This window comes from Castor canadensis, chromosome 4, assembly GCF_047511655.1.
Source record: "Castor canadensis chromosome 4, mCasCan1.hap1v2, whole genome shotgun sequence".
In the NCBI taxonomy this organism is placed as follows: Eukaryota; Metazoa; Chordata; class Mammalia; order Rodentia; family Castoridae; genus Castor; species Castor canadensis.
This window is the reverse complement of record NC_133389.1, coordinates 65718194-65732975: the sequence shown is the minus strand read 5'-3', so window position 1 is coordinate 65732975 and position 14782 is coordinate 65718194. Positions and strand designations below refer to the sequence as shown.

The 14782-nt window shown below is 37.6% G+C and overlaps 1 protein-coding gene and 1 pseudogene across 5 annotated transcripts in view; one reads left to right on the top strand and one right to left on the bottom strand.

The window, feature by feature from the left end:
* The window catches only part of Spire1 (spire type actin nucleation factor 1), a 160826-nt gene that overhangs the window by 85193 nt on the left and 60851 nt on the right, over positions 1-14782 (top strand). For 4 of the 5 annotated variants that reach the window (XM_020178964.2, XM_020178965.2, XM_074070367.1 and 1 more), the window contains exons 3-4: positions 319-552; positions 9017-9142. In XM_020178964.2, the coding sequence (XP_020034553.1) occupies positions 319-552; positions 9017-9142 (360 nt within the window). Of the gene's footprint in view, positions 1-20; positions 159-318; positions 553-9016; positions 9143-14782 lie in introns of those variants that run through there. The other variant, XM_074070368.1, reaches the window with a different exon arrangement.
* Positions 2456-3105, bottom strand: LOC109696085 (zinc finger CCHC-type and RNA-binding motif-containing protein 1 pseudogene; annotated as a pseudogene).

Sequence of the window (14782 nt, the reverse complement as noted above, 5' to 3'; positions counted from 1 at the left end):
TTTTTTTTTCTAAGCAGAAAAGCAAAGCAGTGTTGAGGAATAAAGTAGAGCTCCCTGTCCTGGCCCGCATCTTGGGGCAGTTTGTGGATGTGTTATGTATTGGTTGTGAGGAAATCACAAAAATTGCTGCCTGGGATTTTTTTAAAATATATGCATAGGTGAGACTTTTAAGTTTTTCCTTAAATTTAATTTGTCATGTGGCTGAAATGGAATAGATTACACCTAGCTTAAATGTCATACTTAATATTTTATGCCTTACAATTAGTCCTGTAAAACTGTTTAGTCAGCTCCATTAACCCCCATCTTTAATGTTCCTAGGTTATTGAATCTTTGGGAATTATTATTTATAAAGCATTGGACTATGGCTTGAAGGAGAATGAAGAAAGGGAGTTGAGCCCTCCCCTAGAGCAGCTCATTGACCATATGGCCAACACGATGGAAGCTGAGGGCAGCAATGATGAAGGCTATGAGGCTGCAGATGAAGGCCTGGAAGACGAAGAGGATGGAAAAAGGAAGATCTCAATGATTCGGTCCTATCGAGATGTCATGAAGGTAAAGCTGCATTGTATGTAGTACTTGTTTCTCTAAGAGTGGTTTTTTTAAAAAACGGAATGGTAAGTCCACATTTGGTAATAGTAACTTTCAGCAACCTGAATGTGGCCTTTAAAGATTGAACCATAACTTTCAGGTATAGTATATGCGCCTCATCATTACTTCTCAGACACCAGCTGGCTGGACATTGTGCCTTCAGCTGACTTCGTAACAACTACAAGCCACTTATTTACATGAAGACTAAATCCCAGTATCATGGCTGATTGTTTTACTTTTTTTCTTGACTTACCTTGTAGGATTTATATGCATTGAAACAAGTTCAGTGGGTTAGATTGCAGTTTTCTGTGTAGCTAAATTTTGATGTGTAGTTGAAGGTCATAATGTCTGCAGTGTGAAATGTGCAGAGATTAAAACCAAAACAGATTTGACAAATTAGACAGGGAAGTAGAAGACTATGAAGACAGTGCTTTTCAGGTGTGCTGAGCTCCTTCCTGCTCTTCAGATGTGATGTCTTTCGGGACTCTGAAAAGAAAAGGACCATACAAACTATGATTCTTGTGAAATTCAGATATATTTTTTCTTTTCTTTCTTTATTTTTCAGTTTTCAAAGAGGAAATACTTTTATTGCTTTTAGCTTACTTAAAAAGGTGGGTATTATTATAAGCAGTATAGAAATATACACAGTAGAAAATTAAAGGCCCCATAATCCTATTGTCATATAGTCAACTATAGAAGATTTATTCATAAATTGAAATAAATGTAATAAATGTGAAATGAAAAGTATTTATACGGTCATAAGAAACACAGCAAAGTGATACATGTCGATTTAAAATGTAACTTTAACATGGCCACATTGGGAAGACAGAGGAAAGCAGAGGAGAGGATAAAAGAGAAAATCCTCCCTTTTCCTTTATGAGTAGACAGAAATACACATTTTTAGCAATATGCACATGTCTGTGAAAAAACAGCAAAGAAGCTGCCTCTGGGGAGCAGGATCTGGTGTCATTGGCAGGGCACACAAATTACTCCTGTGTTTGGTTATAAACCTATTAGAACTACGTGTATTTTTTTTTTTTGAAGACAGGGTCTCACTATGTAGTTCAGGCTGGACTTAAACCCAAATCTGGCCTATGATAACCTGGAAATTGCTATGTAGCCCAGGCTGGCCTTGAACTTGTGCTCCTCCTGCCTCAGCCTCCTGAGTGCTGGGATTACAGGCATTAACCACCATAGCGCCTGGCTTCAAATCATTTTAATATCTACCTTTTGGGGGGTTAATATAGCATTATTTTGATAGTTTATAGAATTAAGTTTTATTTTTTAAATTTCAATATTGTTATTAGCAAGTTCTGGTTTTTAGTACAGGCTTAGTGTCTCTATTCCCAGTATCATGAATGTTTGGGACCAGAAGTATTTTGTACTTTGGAATATTTACTTATACATTTTGCTATATTTTGGGGTTTGAGACTGAAATCTAAGCATGAAATTCACTTATGTTTCATACACACCTTAAACATATAACCGAAAGTAATTTTATACCTCATGTTGTGTACGGAACAGTTTCATAGTGTGGAATTTTCCTCTTGAAACATGGTGGTGCTCAAAGTTTTGGATAATGGGATATTTCAGATTTTAGACTTTCAGATTAGGGATGTGCAACTTGTACTGTGCTAGTGCAAAACACTGGCTCTCTCCTAGCTACTCAGGAGGCAGAGATCAAGAAGGTTGTGGTTTGAAGTTGTGGTTGTGGTTGCCAGCCTGGGCAAATAGTTCATGAGACCCTATCTCAAAAAAACCCATCACAAATCAGGGTTGGTGGAGTGGCTCAAGTGGTAGAGCACCTGGCTAGCAAGTGTGTGGCCCTGAATTTAAATCCCAGTACTGAAAAAAAAACCAAAAAACTCTATTTGGTATTAAGTGTTCCTATGTTCAAATACTTCCCAACCAAACTTTGTACTCCGAGACTTTTGTGGATATTTACATAATAAATACAGTTCTGATCACTGAAGTATTCATTGTTCTTTATCCTTGGGCGTCTGAAGTCAAGGGACCCCTGCACTAAGTTTTCATTTGTTTTGGCTTGCTGGGCTGACAGACTGTCAAGAGCAGGAGTTTTTCCTTGGTGTTTACTTTCTTGTACTAACTCAGTTTTTCCCTCTGGTTGAGGAATTTTCTTTTCTTTTTTTTTTCTTCTTTGGAGGCTCACACTCTCCAAGCATATTTTTAGGACAAGCCATTGCTCAGGTGTTCATTTTCCCTACATTCAGAGCACTTAGACTTAGCAAAGGAGCTTGGGCTGCAGATGAACTTGGCTGCTCTTCCATTGTTACCACTGTCAGATAGCTGTTGTTTATTGTTCTGTGCAGTTTTGTGCAGTTTTCATCCAAAATAAAATCAATGGAACCCCTTCACTTTGCCTGGTATCTTTGTCTTTCGTTACAGTAGCTTCACAACTTTGCCATACTTGGAAAATACCCGGTGTAAGTGATTGTCAGGAAGAAGGGTAAGTTGGATACACACCATGCTCATACTTCGAGCCAAGCCACCACTCATTTCTTCAGGTGGGGCAGTTCGCTGGTGCTCAACTACAAGTCTTCCTCCCGCACTGCGGCCTCAGCAGTAGGTTCAGGCAGGGGTCAGGCACAGAGACCAGTTAGCAACCCAGATCTCTTCTTAGGTCTTTTATTACTGTTGCTACTTCTCATTTTAAATCAATAGCCTGTACAAGTAAAATATCCTCATGTATACACAAATTTAAATTTCACACATTTTATTCATTTTAGGTTTTCTAGGTTATTTTTAAATATGTATGTAATGAAGGACATTATACATTATACTAAGTAAAATAAGCCAGACACAGAAAGACAAGAATCATACCTTCCTTTTCAGATGTGGAAGGTACAGAAACTCAACCTGAATTGAACTAGGGATTACTAGAGGTTGGGTAGAGATGGGGTGGGCAAAGGCAGGTTAGCTTTAATGAGCACGGACTGTATGCATGTACAATTACTATGTGCATGGCAATAAAATAATTTTTAAAAGAAAAATACATATAAATATTCTTAAACGCAAAGCATACTTTATCACTCTACCAAACAACTGTTGTTTATTGTTCTGGTGCAGTTGTGTGCAGTCTTAACCAAAAATAAAATTGAAAAATAGGGTCTACAGCCCAAACATGACCTGCTTGTTCTATAGAAGATCAATGATGGTGATTATAAAAATGAGGAATAAAAGATTGTACATTAAGAAGCAAAGCTACTTATACCACTGAAAGTGGGCTAACAGTTTTTTGGTGGTGCGCGTGCACAAGGAGTTGTAAAGGAGGAAGGGAATATGCACTTAACCAGTTGGATTAATCAAATCAACTCTGGCACCAGAGGCACCACAGGTAAAGTAACTAGGTTGCTCTTTTACATTACAGTTTTGGAAGATGAGGGCCAGAGATTAATGGAAACAGCATTAAGTATGTTAACTTGTAGAACAAAAATTCTTGAGCATTTAACAGTTTGAATGGATATTATTTTTTAATTTGAGCTACTGTGTTTGCCTGAAGATGTGGCTCAAGTGGTAGAGTTACAGACTTCAATCCCAAGTAATGTAAAAAAAGAAAAAATTTTCTAACATGGTATGAAAAATAAATTATTAAAAGCATACATAAATCTGGGTGCAGTGGGTCACCAGCTAGTAATCCTAGCTTTGAGGTTCAAAGCCAGCCCAGGCAAATAGGTTGGGAGACCCTATCTCAAAAATACCCAACCTCCTAACCCGCCCCCCCCCCAAAAAAAAAAGGCTGGTGGAGTGGCTCAAGTGATAGAGCACCTACCTAGCAAGTTTGAGACCTTGGGCTCAAACCCCCAGTACCACCATAAATAAATAAGCAAGCATGATGGGCAACAGTGGCTCACACCTGTAATCCTAGCTGCTTGGAAGACTGAGATCAGGAGGATCACGGTTTCAGGCCATTCCAGGCAAAGACTTTGCAAGACCCCATCTTAACCAGTAGCTGGGCATGGTGGTATGCACCTGTCATCTCAGGCTACTCAGGAGGCTGAGACTGGGATGATCGTGGTGCAAGGCCAGCCCAGGCAAATAAGTTTGCTAGACTCCATCTCAACAGAAAAAAGCTGGACGTGGTGGCACACTCCTGTCATCTCAGGTACAGCAGGAAGCCTAAAATAGGAGGATTGCTGTCCAGGCCTGCCTCGGCAAAAAGCAAGATTCTGTCTCCAAAATAACCAGAGCAAAAAAGGTTGGAGGTGTGGCTCAAGGGATAGAGGGCCTGCCTAGCAAGTGTGAAGCCCTGAGTTCAAACCCCAGTTCTTATGCCCCACCCCCAAAATGTGCTTAAGAAGACATTTTATGTGGAGATCATGTTAATCAAGGAAAAACCAAACTCAGAAAAACAAATACTATATGGTTTGGCTCATATGCGGAATCAGCATTTGATTCTAAAAGGGGGACCATTTCAGGGAAGGGTAAGGGAGAAGGAAAGGGTGATAAGGGTGAATGTTATCAAAGTACATTATATATGTGTATGAAAATAGCATAATGAACCCTAGCCTACACTATTTTAAAAGGGGGGTTGAGAAAGTAATAGGGTTAAATTTGATCAAAGTACATTATATGCATGTATGTGAATATCACAGTGAAATCCTTTGTGCAGTTATTTATGATGATAAAGACATTTTATAGATTGGAGGGAATTTATAACTTTACCAAATTTGTTCGTAGTGATTCTATTTGAGAATATCATAACCTCACTTGTTACTTCTGGGTTTCTATGCTTATCAAAACTGGTCCATAAAATTTCCCACATCTGTATCACTATGTTCTGAATGTTCCTTTTGGCTAAATGAGAAGAAAAATAATTGCTGAGACATTTTAAATGTCATAAAACCCATTACTCCTGACCGTAGAGGGACACATAGGAATTTATGGTTTGGTTAGTGGGTTGAAAACCTCAATTAGTAAACTAACTTTGTTGAAAGAGAAGACAAGAATTAACTGAAGAAACTTGCTTTGTTGTTTAGAGTAGAAATGTGAAACTTAAGTTTGTGTGGTGTAAGTGATAGGCTACTTAGGGTCTTATAGACAGTTTTTCAGTTCTTAGTGAGTAAGACCTCTTACTGTGTAACATATACACAATTCTTGCCTTTATTTATGGCTCTTAATTGTAATGGAGAGAAACAGAGTATACACAATTTAAGCATAAACATGATAATTTTTCTGACACATTCTGAGGATCTTTGCCACTAATTATAGGTCCAAATAAATTATAGGCACAAATTTGTGTCAGAACTAGAACATGTAACTCCCCTAAGTTAAGAATATAACATCTTGGACTGGATGAATTCAGGCTAGCAAGTGCAAAGCCCTGAGTTCAAACTCCAGTACTGCCACCCCTCCAAAGTATGACATCTATAATATTTTCCTTTCAATTTGTTTCTTGAAAAACACATATAACTAAGCAAGGGCTTAGAAGTATTAAGAAAGATATTAAGAAACGATCATGCTTAAAATTATTTTGATAGCTATAAATGTATGCCTGAAAGGATTCATTCTGTCAACATTAGAAAGAAAAAGGATTGTCAGAGTGTTAGTGATGGTGGAAAATAACGCGTAGAAGAGGACGGGTGATAGAGACAAGGTTAAAGATAGTGGAAGAGGAAGACATGAGACATGGAGTAGAAAGCAGAGTTCAGGAAGTGTACTGAGATGTGATTGAAATTTGTATGACAATAGCCCATGAACAAAGTTCTACATGCAAGATGAATGTAAAACTTTATTTTACCTTTACAAATATTCAGCAACCATTTAGTACATATACCTTCTTTGTTCTGGGAACTGTATTAAGCAGTTGAATTGCCACAACAAATAAATTACGGTTCCTGCTTTCAAAGAACTAACCCTCTAAAGTGAGAGGTAAGGTAAATGAACAACAGTGGGGTAAACATTGTAAGCCAGGTTTGAAGCCTGTATAAAGAATTCATGAGCTTTATGAACATTAGCAAACGGCTCTCCTTCTTTAAGAAACTTTCTCCCATTTGTGAAATAATTGTTGTAATAAATGTAAATTTATATTGTGTCTTATTTAGAGGATATGCTTCTAGAGGTGGTACCCTCACGAGCAGTCTGCACAGATGGAAGGGGTGGTTCATGTGGACCTGGGATGCTTTGAGGGCACTGAGGAACAATTCCATAAAAATTTTAGGATCAGCTTTTCCATTTTTATTTTAAAGACTATTGGGATTTTGTTAGATATTGCAATCTGTAGATCACTTTAGGTAATGTTGCCATATTAACAACATTAAGTCCATGAATACAGTATTTATTTGGGTCATTGTTAGTTTCATTTGCAGTGTTTTATGGTTTTCTGTGTGTAAGTTTGTAATATTCTTCATAAATGTCGCTTTTTGTTGTTTCTTGCTTGTACTAAGATAAGCATCTTATGAAACTTCATAGATTACTGTTTTTTATATAAAATACATCCTCAGGAATGTATTCCATAGGAAACTGTTAGGGTTTAGGGGTGAAATGTCCCCCCAAAAGTCTCATGTGTTGAAGGCCTACTCCCCACTTGGCAGTGCTATTGAGGTCTCAAGAGCAAAAGCCTCTTTTTTTTTTTTTTATAGTAACTCTAACTATTTTATTTTATTTTTTTTCATTTTTCTTTTATTATTCATATGTGCATACAAGGCTTGGGTCATTTCTCCCCCCTGCCCCCACCCCCTCCCTTACCACCCACTCTGCCCCCTCCCTCTCCCCCGCCCTCAACACCCAGCAGAAACTATTTTGCCCTTATTTCTAATTTTGTTGTAGAGAGAGTATAAGCAATAATAGGAAGGAACAAGGGTTTTTGCTGGTTGAGATAAGGATAGCTATACAGGGCATTGACTCACATTGATTTCCTGTGCGTGGGTGTTACCTTCTAGGTTAATTCTTTTTGATCTAACCTTTTCTCTAGTTCCTGGTCCCCTTTTCCTATTGGCCTCAGTTGCTTTTAAGATATCTGAGCAAAAGCCTCTTCAGTGGATTCATTGATAGCTCTTAGCTCAATGGGCTATTAGGATGTGAGCCAAATTGGAGAAGATGATGGGGGAATCCCTTTGAAAGCATTCTTGTCCCTCCCCCTACCCCTTCCTCCTCTGTCTCTCTCTGCCACCTGTCTGCCATGAGGTAAGCCACTTTGTTTCACACTGTGCTGCCTCCCATAACATATTGCCTCACCAGACACAGGAACAGAAGCAACGGAGCCAGGTGACCATAGACTGAATCCTCTGAAACCATTAGCCAAAGTAAATCCTTCCTCCCATAAGTTGTTTTTCTCAGGTATTTTGTCACAGTAATAAAAAGATAACTAACACAGAAACCTTTTCCACAGTACCAAGAAAAGCTAAGAATTGATACAAAAGGAAATGTGAAAAGCAAAAATCTTACCAGCTTTTTTTACTATTGACAGAGCTACCAGTGAACATCTTTACATTATTAAAGGTGTTATTAAGATACAATAAAAATGTATATTTTAAGCAATTGTTTTAATGTCAAATTTATTAAGAGAACTTAACTTTTTAGCACAAATGAAGTTCTTTAAAACATAACTATTGTATGTAGATACATAATTATTTTTATAGACAGATAAAATTATTCTTATGAACTCTGAAGAGGGTGTCTTTGCAGTCTAATAAACTGAATGGTGTTTGTTTTTTCTGAATTGCTTTGCATGATGTTAAATTGCATCTTTTACCCACAGTCATCTTGGGGCGATGATGGATCATGTAGGGTCAAGGAGGTCAGTACTGCAGATAGCACGAGGGTGCGCTATGTGCTCTGTGCCCTGTTTGCTCCACTCTCCATTACCCTCTTCCTCCAAGTCCACATATTTTTCTGCCATTCTTTTTACATATCACAAAATTCAACATATATAGGAGGCAGACTGGGCTTCAGAACCTATAAGGACTGCGTTTGGATTCTCTTCCCTCATGATGACTTTGTGACTGTGGACAGGTTACCTGACTTCTCTTAACCTCAGTTTCCTCTGCTACAAAATTCAGGGTTCCATTGAAAAGTGGTAGCCCTATGCAGTTTATATGACATGCCAGATATAGTATATATCTGATTTAGATATATACTATATCTATACAGATATAGTCATAATCAATGCTCAGTCAATGGCAGCCAGTTACTGTCAGTACTCAATAAATGGTGATTTTCTCTTTCTGTTTCCAAAAAAACTTTTACATATGTCTTTTCATTTTCAAATCAAAGCTCCTTCTAGTCAGCACATCTACACTGTTAGGTTTCTATTACTGGGCCACTTTTCCCTCATCGTGTAGATTTTACTGCTTAAAAAATCAGTAAAGTCTTAGGTAATAGGACATTCCTAACTGTCTAATAGGAAAATACATGTATACTAAATCCAAATAATAACCAGGCTGCATTGTTTTATTTTTCTTTCCTATAGCTATGTGCTGCTCATCTCCCAACTGAGTCAGAGGCACCAAATCATTATCAGGCAGTGTGCCGTGCGTTATTTGCAGAGACCATGGAGCTGCACACGTTTCTGACCAAAATTAAGAGTGCAAAGGAGGTAAGCAGAGCTGTCTTTAATACTTACTGGCATTGTAAAAGGTAAGCCTGAATTTTTAATATTGTCCATCCTGGTATTTTAAAATATGTATTTCTGTCCTTCTGATGAGTGCTGAAATCATTTAGGAAAAAAAAATGATTTACCAAGATTAAACACCCCCACACGCAGGGTTTTATGTAGCCCAGGCTGGCCTTGAGCTCACAACCCTGTCTCAGCTTTGCGAGTGCTGGGATTGCAGACATACCACCAGCATGTCTGGCTCAACCCTGTTCTTAAATGTTGGCGGTATGAATCCATTGTATAAAGCAAAAATTTCCATAAAGTTTCCCTCCATGTGAGCAATGAGTAGTCCCAAATTAGTTTAATCAGCTTTCCACGGTACGTGCCTTTCACCCCTTTCCTGCCTCTCTTTTGTCAGCTTTGGAACATGTTAGTACCTTTTTCTAGAAAAGATACAGCCTCAGAAAAGAGGTGACACTTCTAATTATTTAACTGTTTTAGAGTAGATTTGATTAAAGATTTAGTGGAGGAGATTAGAATTAATATTCGATAATCCTAAGTCATCTAGCTATTTTATTTATCAGTTAACAAGTCAATATCTATGAGCTTAAAGTGTGAAGTCCAAAGAGAATTATTCTGATTTATTTAGGAGGTGGTCATTTATATTACATGGTGGTTGTGAAGATTCAGTGAAATCAACATGTGGCATTGAGTGAGAGATCAATACATGAAACGTAGCTGGAATCATGTCTTTATGACTAAAGCGCAATTTATGAGAAATGCTAATGCTAAAATTTACCATTACCCACAGTTCAGGGAGAGACGCGTGTCAAATCTGTAAGTGAGGAAGGAAAACCAACCTAATTGCCAAATAGGACTTAACTAGCTCCAGTAGGCATCAGATGTCTTGGCCACATCACGTTTAGTCACCCCATGCAAACCCATTATGTAATTGTGAATAAGAACTCTAAGCATTCATTCTTCTTTTGACCTGTCTGAGGTACTACTCATAGTTTGTTTCTTTTTGATAGGCCAGTGAGAAGTCATGACTTTTTAAAAATTTATATTTTATTAAAAAAAAAAGAAAACTGGACCAGAGAGGAAAGATGGGGTTCTCACTAACTTTTTGTGCAAGCTGGCTTTGAACCATGATCCTCCTGATCTCTGCCTCCTGAGAAGCTGAGATTACAGGCATGAGCCACCATATCTGGTCATAGATAGAATAATTTTAAAACTAGGAAGTCAGTTGGTGTTATGTTCTTAAACAGCTGTACCCTTATTGCCTCCATGTTGGGAGAGTGCAGAGTGTTTGCTCCCAGGTCTCCAGCAAGGCATTGTTTTTTAGTAAAGGAGAGACTGCATATTATAGTATGACAAAGATGAGAGGCATTAGAGAAGTAAACCTTTTAAAAAGGATCTTTATTTTGAAAAAGGAATCCCTTTTTAAAGCAAATAATTAATTTTTTATTTTATAATTTAAGATATTTATATTAACATGGATCCTTTTCTCAAAGCCCTTCATTTATGGCTGAATAAAACTCCACTGTGTATATATCTCACATTTTCTTTATCCATTCATCTGTTGGTGGGCATGGAAGCCAATTCCTGTCACTTGGCCATAGTGATAGTGACATGATAAGCACGGATGCAGGTATCTCTATCATATGCTGACTTTGATTCTTTGCATATACAGGCGAGGTATAGCAAGATCACATGATCTACTTTTAATTTTTTTGAAGAACCTCCATATTGATTTCCAAAGTGACTGGACTTAATTTATATTCTCACCAGTGTGTATAAGGATTCCTTCCCACCCTCCCACATCCTCTCCAACATTTGTTTCAGCTATAAAGAACAAAATTATATCATTTGTAGGAAAATTGACAAAATTAGAAATTAATGCATTAAGTAAAATAAACCAGACTCATAAAGACAGATCTGGTGGGAAGGAAATATGTGGAAATTGGTGGGGAAGGACATGAAAGTAGAAGGGGGGAGTATTAGGGATGTGAAGGGGAAGCGGGGAGGAATTTTAGAGGGTAGCAGGGGGGTCATAAAAAGTGTCATAATGAAACCCGTTACTTTGTACAATGAATATATGCTAATTTTTGAAAGCTCTTTTATTGTTATGACTCCTTAAGTCAAATAACCTTTGCTGAACTTCTGTTCACTCTTTTTTTTTTTCTTCTGCTGCCTTATGTCAACCTCTGAGTTGACTTTTTTACTTCAATGAGTAATTCTGCACAATTCTGGCCCAATTTTAAGAAAATACAAGGATATATATCTTCAGAGTATTCACTATTTTGGTATTAAACTTAAAAAATTAGAAAGTGTAAATGAGTTGTAATTATTTCACTATGAAAACTTAATGTTCATTTGTACATCTTGCCTTCCAATCTGTTGTACTGAAAAGTAAATTGAATTTTTTGGTCTTTAATTTCCCAGAGTATTTCTAAAGTTGTCCTAGTAGAGGAAGCAATTTTTCCCTCTGCCAACACTAAGAATTAAAGCTGTTTAAAATAGCGTTATTCTAATATCTTGATTTTCAAAATGTCTAAGCAATTCTCACATGTGACTTTTTAAAACAACTCACCCATTAGCCAGGTGAGCTTCACACCTTAACTCCAGCATTGGGAAGTGGAGGTAGGAAGATTGCAGAGTGCCTGGGCTACATAGTGACACCCTGACTTAATAAACCATCAGTCAGTCTCACCAGTCAAGTTCTTCTTAATGGTTTAAACCTTACCCAGAATTTAACAAAATCCTAGGGTACAAGATGACTGCTGGATCCCTAAATTAGAGCCCATTTATTGTTAGCTGCTAATGATTCACCATATTGAAATTATGGAACAAGGACATAAATTAGAAGTAAGCAAGACTCATTATAAAGTTTTCAAGACTATTAGTGTATTTTATACTATGTAGTCACAGTAACTACTGAGAAACTTTTAAGTGACTTACATAGATTATTTCAGTTAGTTCTGTGTAAGAAATCAACTTCATGATGAAATCTTTCAGCTCAGTTACTCTTAAATAAGACTATGACTAAAATAGCTTAAAGTGGAATAGTATATTATACATGTGTATAAAAAAGTGCAATCTGTTTCTGGGGGACCATTTTTAGAACTGACTAGACTGTAATGAAATGGATTTGACTTTTTTTTTTATCGTATAACCACATTCTGTAAATCTGCAAGTTGACTTTTTAAAAATCAAATGTAGATATATTTCCCATCTCTTATCGAGTCAATAGCAAAATCTAGCTGTATCATAGTGTAAATTACATTAAGACGTCTGTCTGTGACATGTCTTCTGCTTCAATAGACTTGGTGAATTAAGGCCACAGGCATCATTCCCATATTGAAGTGTGCTTTAACATGCTTTCTCAGATGCCTTGTCTGTCCTTTCCATTGTGCCCATCCCCAGCACCTCCAGAATACAACTTAGCATTTAAGTTGCCTGGAGATTTCACCCCACATCTGAAATGGGGTCTAATCCCTCTCCGTGGTGAGCATACCGCTTTTTCGACAGAATCCACCACCAGGTGTCTGTGTGTATGTTTGCCATTTGTTCATTTAAATTAGACCATTCATCATTTGTAGTCTTCAGGGTCCTTGACACTGCTTACCTTTTTTCTGTTTGATCTGTTATTTGTGTTGTGAATGTTGGTGCATGTGCAGAATGCTCACTTTACCAGCAATAATTAAATTGCTCTCTGCCTAAAGTATCGTTGCTGGTATCACCACTGTCCCTGTTCAGAAGAGCATTTTACACAAAAGTTGTACCCATGCACAGAGGAAGTAGCATAGTTTTAAATGCTTAACAATAAGGAGCAAAATAGTGATCTTTAAAGTTTGTAAGGAAAATTTATTTTTTAAAAAGGGTGTTTACATATGAGCTGATGTTGAACCTATACAAATGAATAATTATTCTCTAAGCATTTGGCATATGGTACTTGTGGTTCACAGAGTAGATTTTACTTACTTGATTTTGAAGATGCCAGGAGTTGAAAATGTTGGCATGAGACAGTTCTAATTGCCAGTTTGAGAATGGTTATGTCAGAAACGGAGTCAGTTGCCATGTGGGTACTCCCAATTAGAACCTTCTTGCCAGTATTCCAAGTACAGGTTGCCATCTGTTACTACATTTGTTCAAGGAAAAAAAAATCAATCAGAAACTAAAATTGGATTGTCATAATTGACAGGACCTCATCTCTAAAACAGGAAACAACTGTAACTTACATTCAGCTAACTCATTTGTCTTTTCTGTTAATTAGAAAAACCTGAGGTTTCTAGTTACATGTTCAATCAAGCTTGTTCAATTATAGTATTCATAGATTCTCAACATTGATTGGTTATTGGGTCAAGATTTTTATTTCATAAGAGGTTAGAGGTAACATTCAGTAAAATAAATTCATTAAAAATAAAATGTTCTGAGGAATAAAAGTGTTCACAATCAAATTCTCATAGATACTCATTGTCTTATAATATCTACTATCTACTAAAAGCTCAATATGAGCTGGGCTGAAAGCTGTTTTTTCTGTACTATTTTATGTAATATTAGCAAAATCCAAAAGATAGTTGTTATGTACATTTTGCTGATGAGAAAATCAGAAACAGATAACATACCCAAAATCATACAACTGGTAAATACCTGATCTGGCATGTATTCAGAAAAATAAACATGACATTCTTGGACCAGTCAGTTAAATCATCTTCAGTATTATAAAGAGTAGATCATTTTTCTTAGTAGCAAGGAGTTTTAAATGTTCCCTGTTGTGGATTGAGTTACCCAGGAAATAGATTCTAGGGGTAACACTTGAATTCAGGAGGCATATGGGCAGCCCCGTAGGGGGCTGAGGAAGCAGAATTGAACCAAGGGAGACACTGGATCGTGAGGATGCAGCAGAGGACAGCTGATCCCACCAGGAGCTAAGAAGCTGGCATGGCCCTTAACAGACATCCCGAATTGAAACAAGGGGCCTTGGCCTTTGTGCTTCCACAGGAGTCAGTGATGTGGACCGTCTCCAGGAGGGCATAACCTTGGCTTGCAGCTCTCCTTAGTTAAGGGAGGTTCCTGGGGAGGGTGAATGGTGAGCCTTAACAGACATCTCCAGAAGCTAGAGCAGGAGAACTTGTCTCTTGAAACAAGGGCAGTTTACCATGGCTTCCATTGCTTCATCTTGGAGTACAGTTGACTCCAAGAAATGTGCTATGCTTATCTGTTGTTTTAAATGCTCCCTGGCATATCCCTCTACAGGGTCCTGCAAAGGCACAGGTACCTCAGTCTGAGGGCCACAGCAGAGGTGCTAGGAACCCATCATAGAGGAGGGACAAGAAAGATCAAATGGAGAACAAGCTGGAGCAGAAGGAAAAATTCAGACTCGCCGTAATCTTCTTTCTTGCTAAAGATCTCCTGTCCTCTACTATGTTTCCTTTGTCTTGCCTTCTCTTTTGATCCTCAGCTTTTTTCTGATCCTGGAGAACACTGGAGTTTTTCAATATAAGCTTACAAAGATGAGTTTGTTCTTCATATTTTTAGCTTTTTTCATTATCTTTTTTGTTTGTTTTGAGACAGTCTTGCTGTGTATCCCAGGCTGGCTTTGGATTCACAATCTTCTTGACTCTACCACCTGAGTTT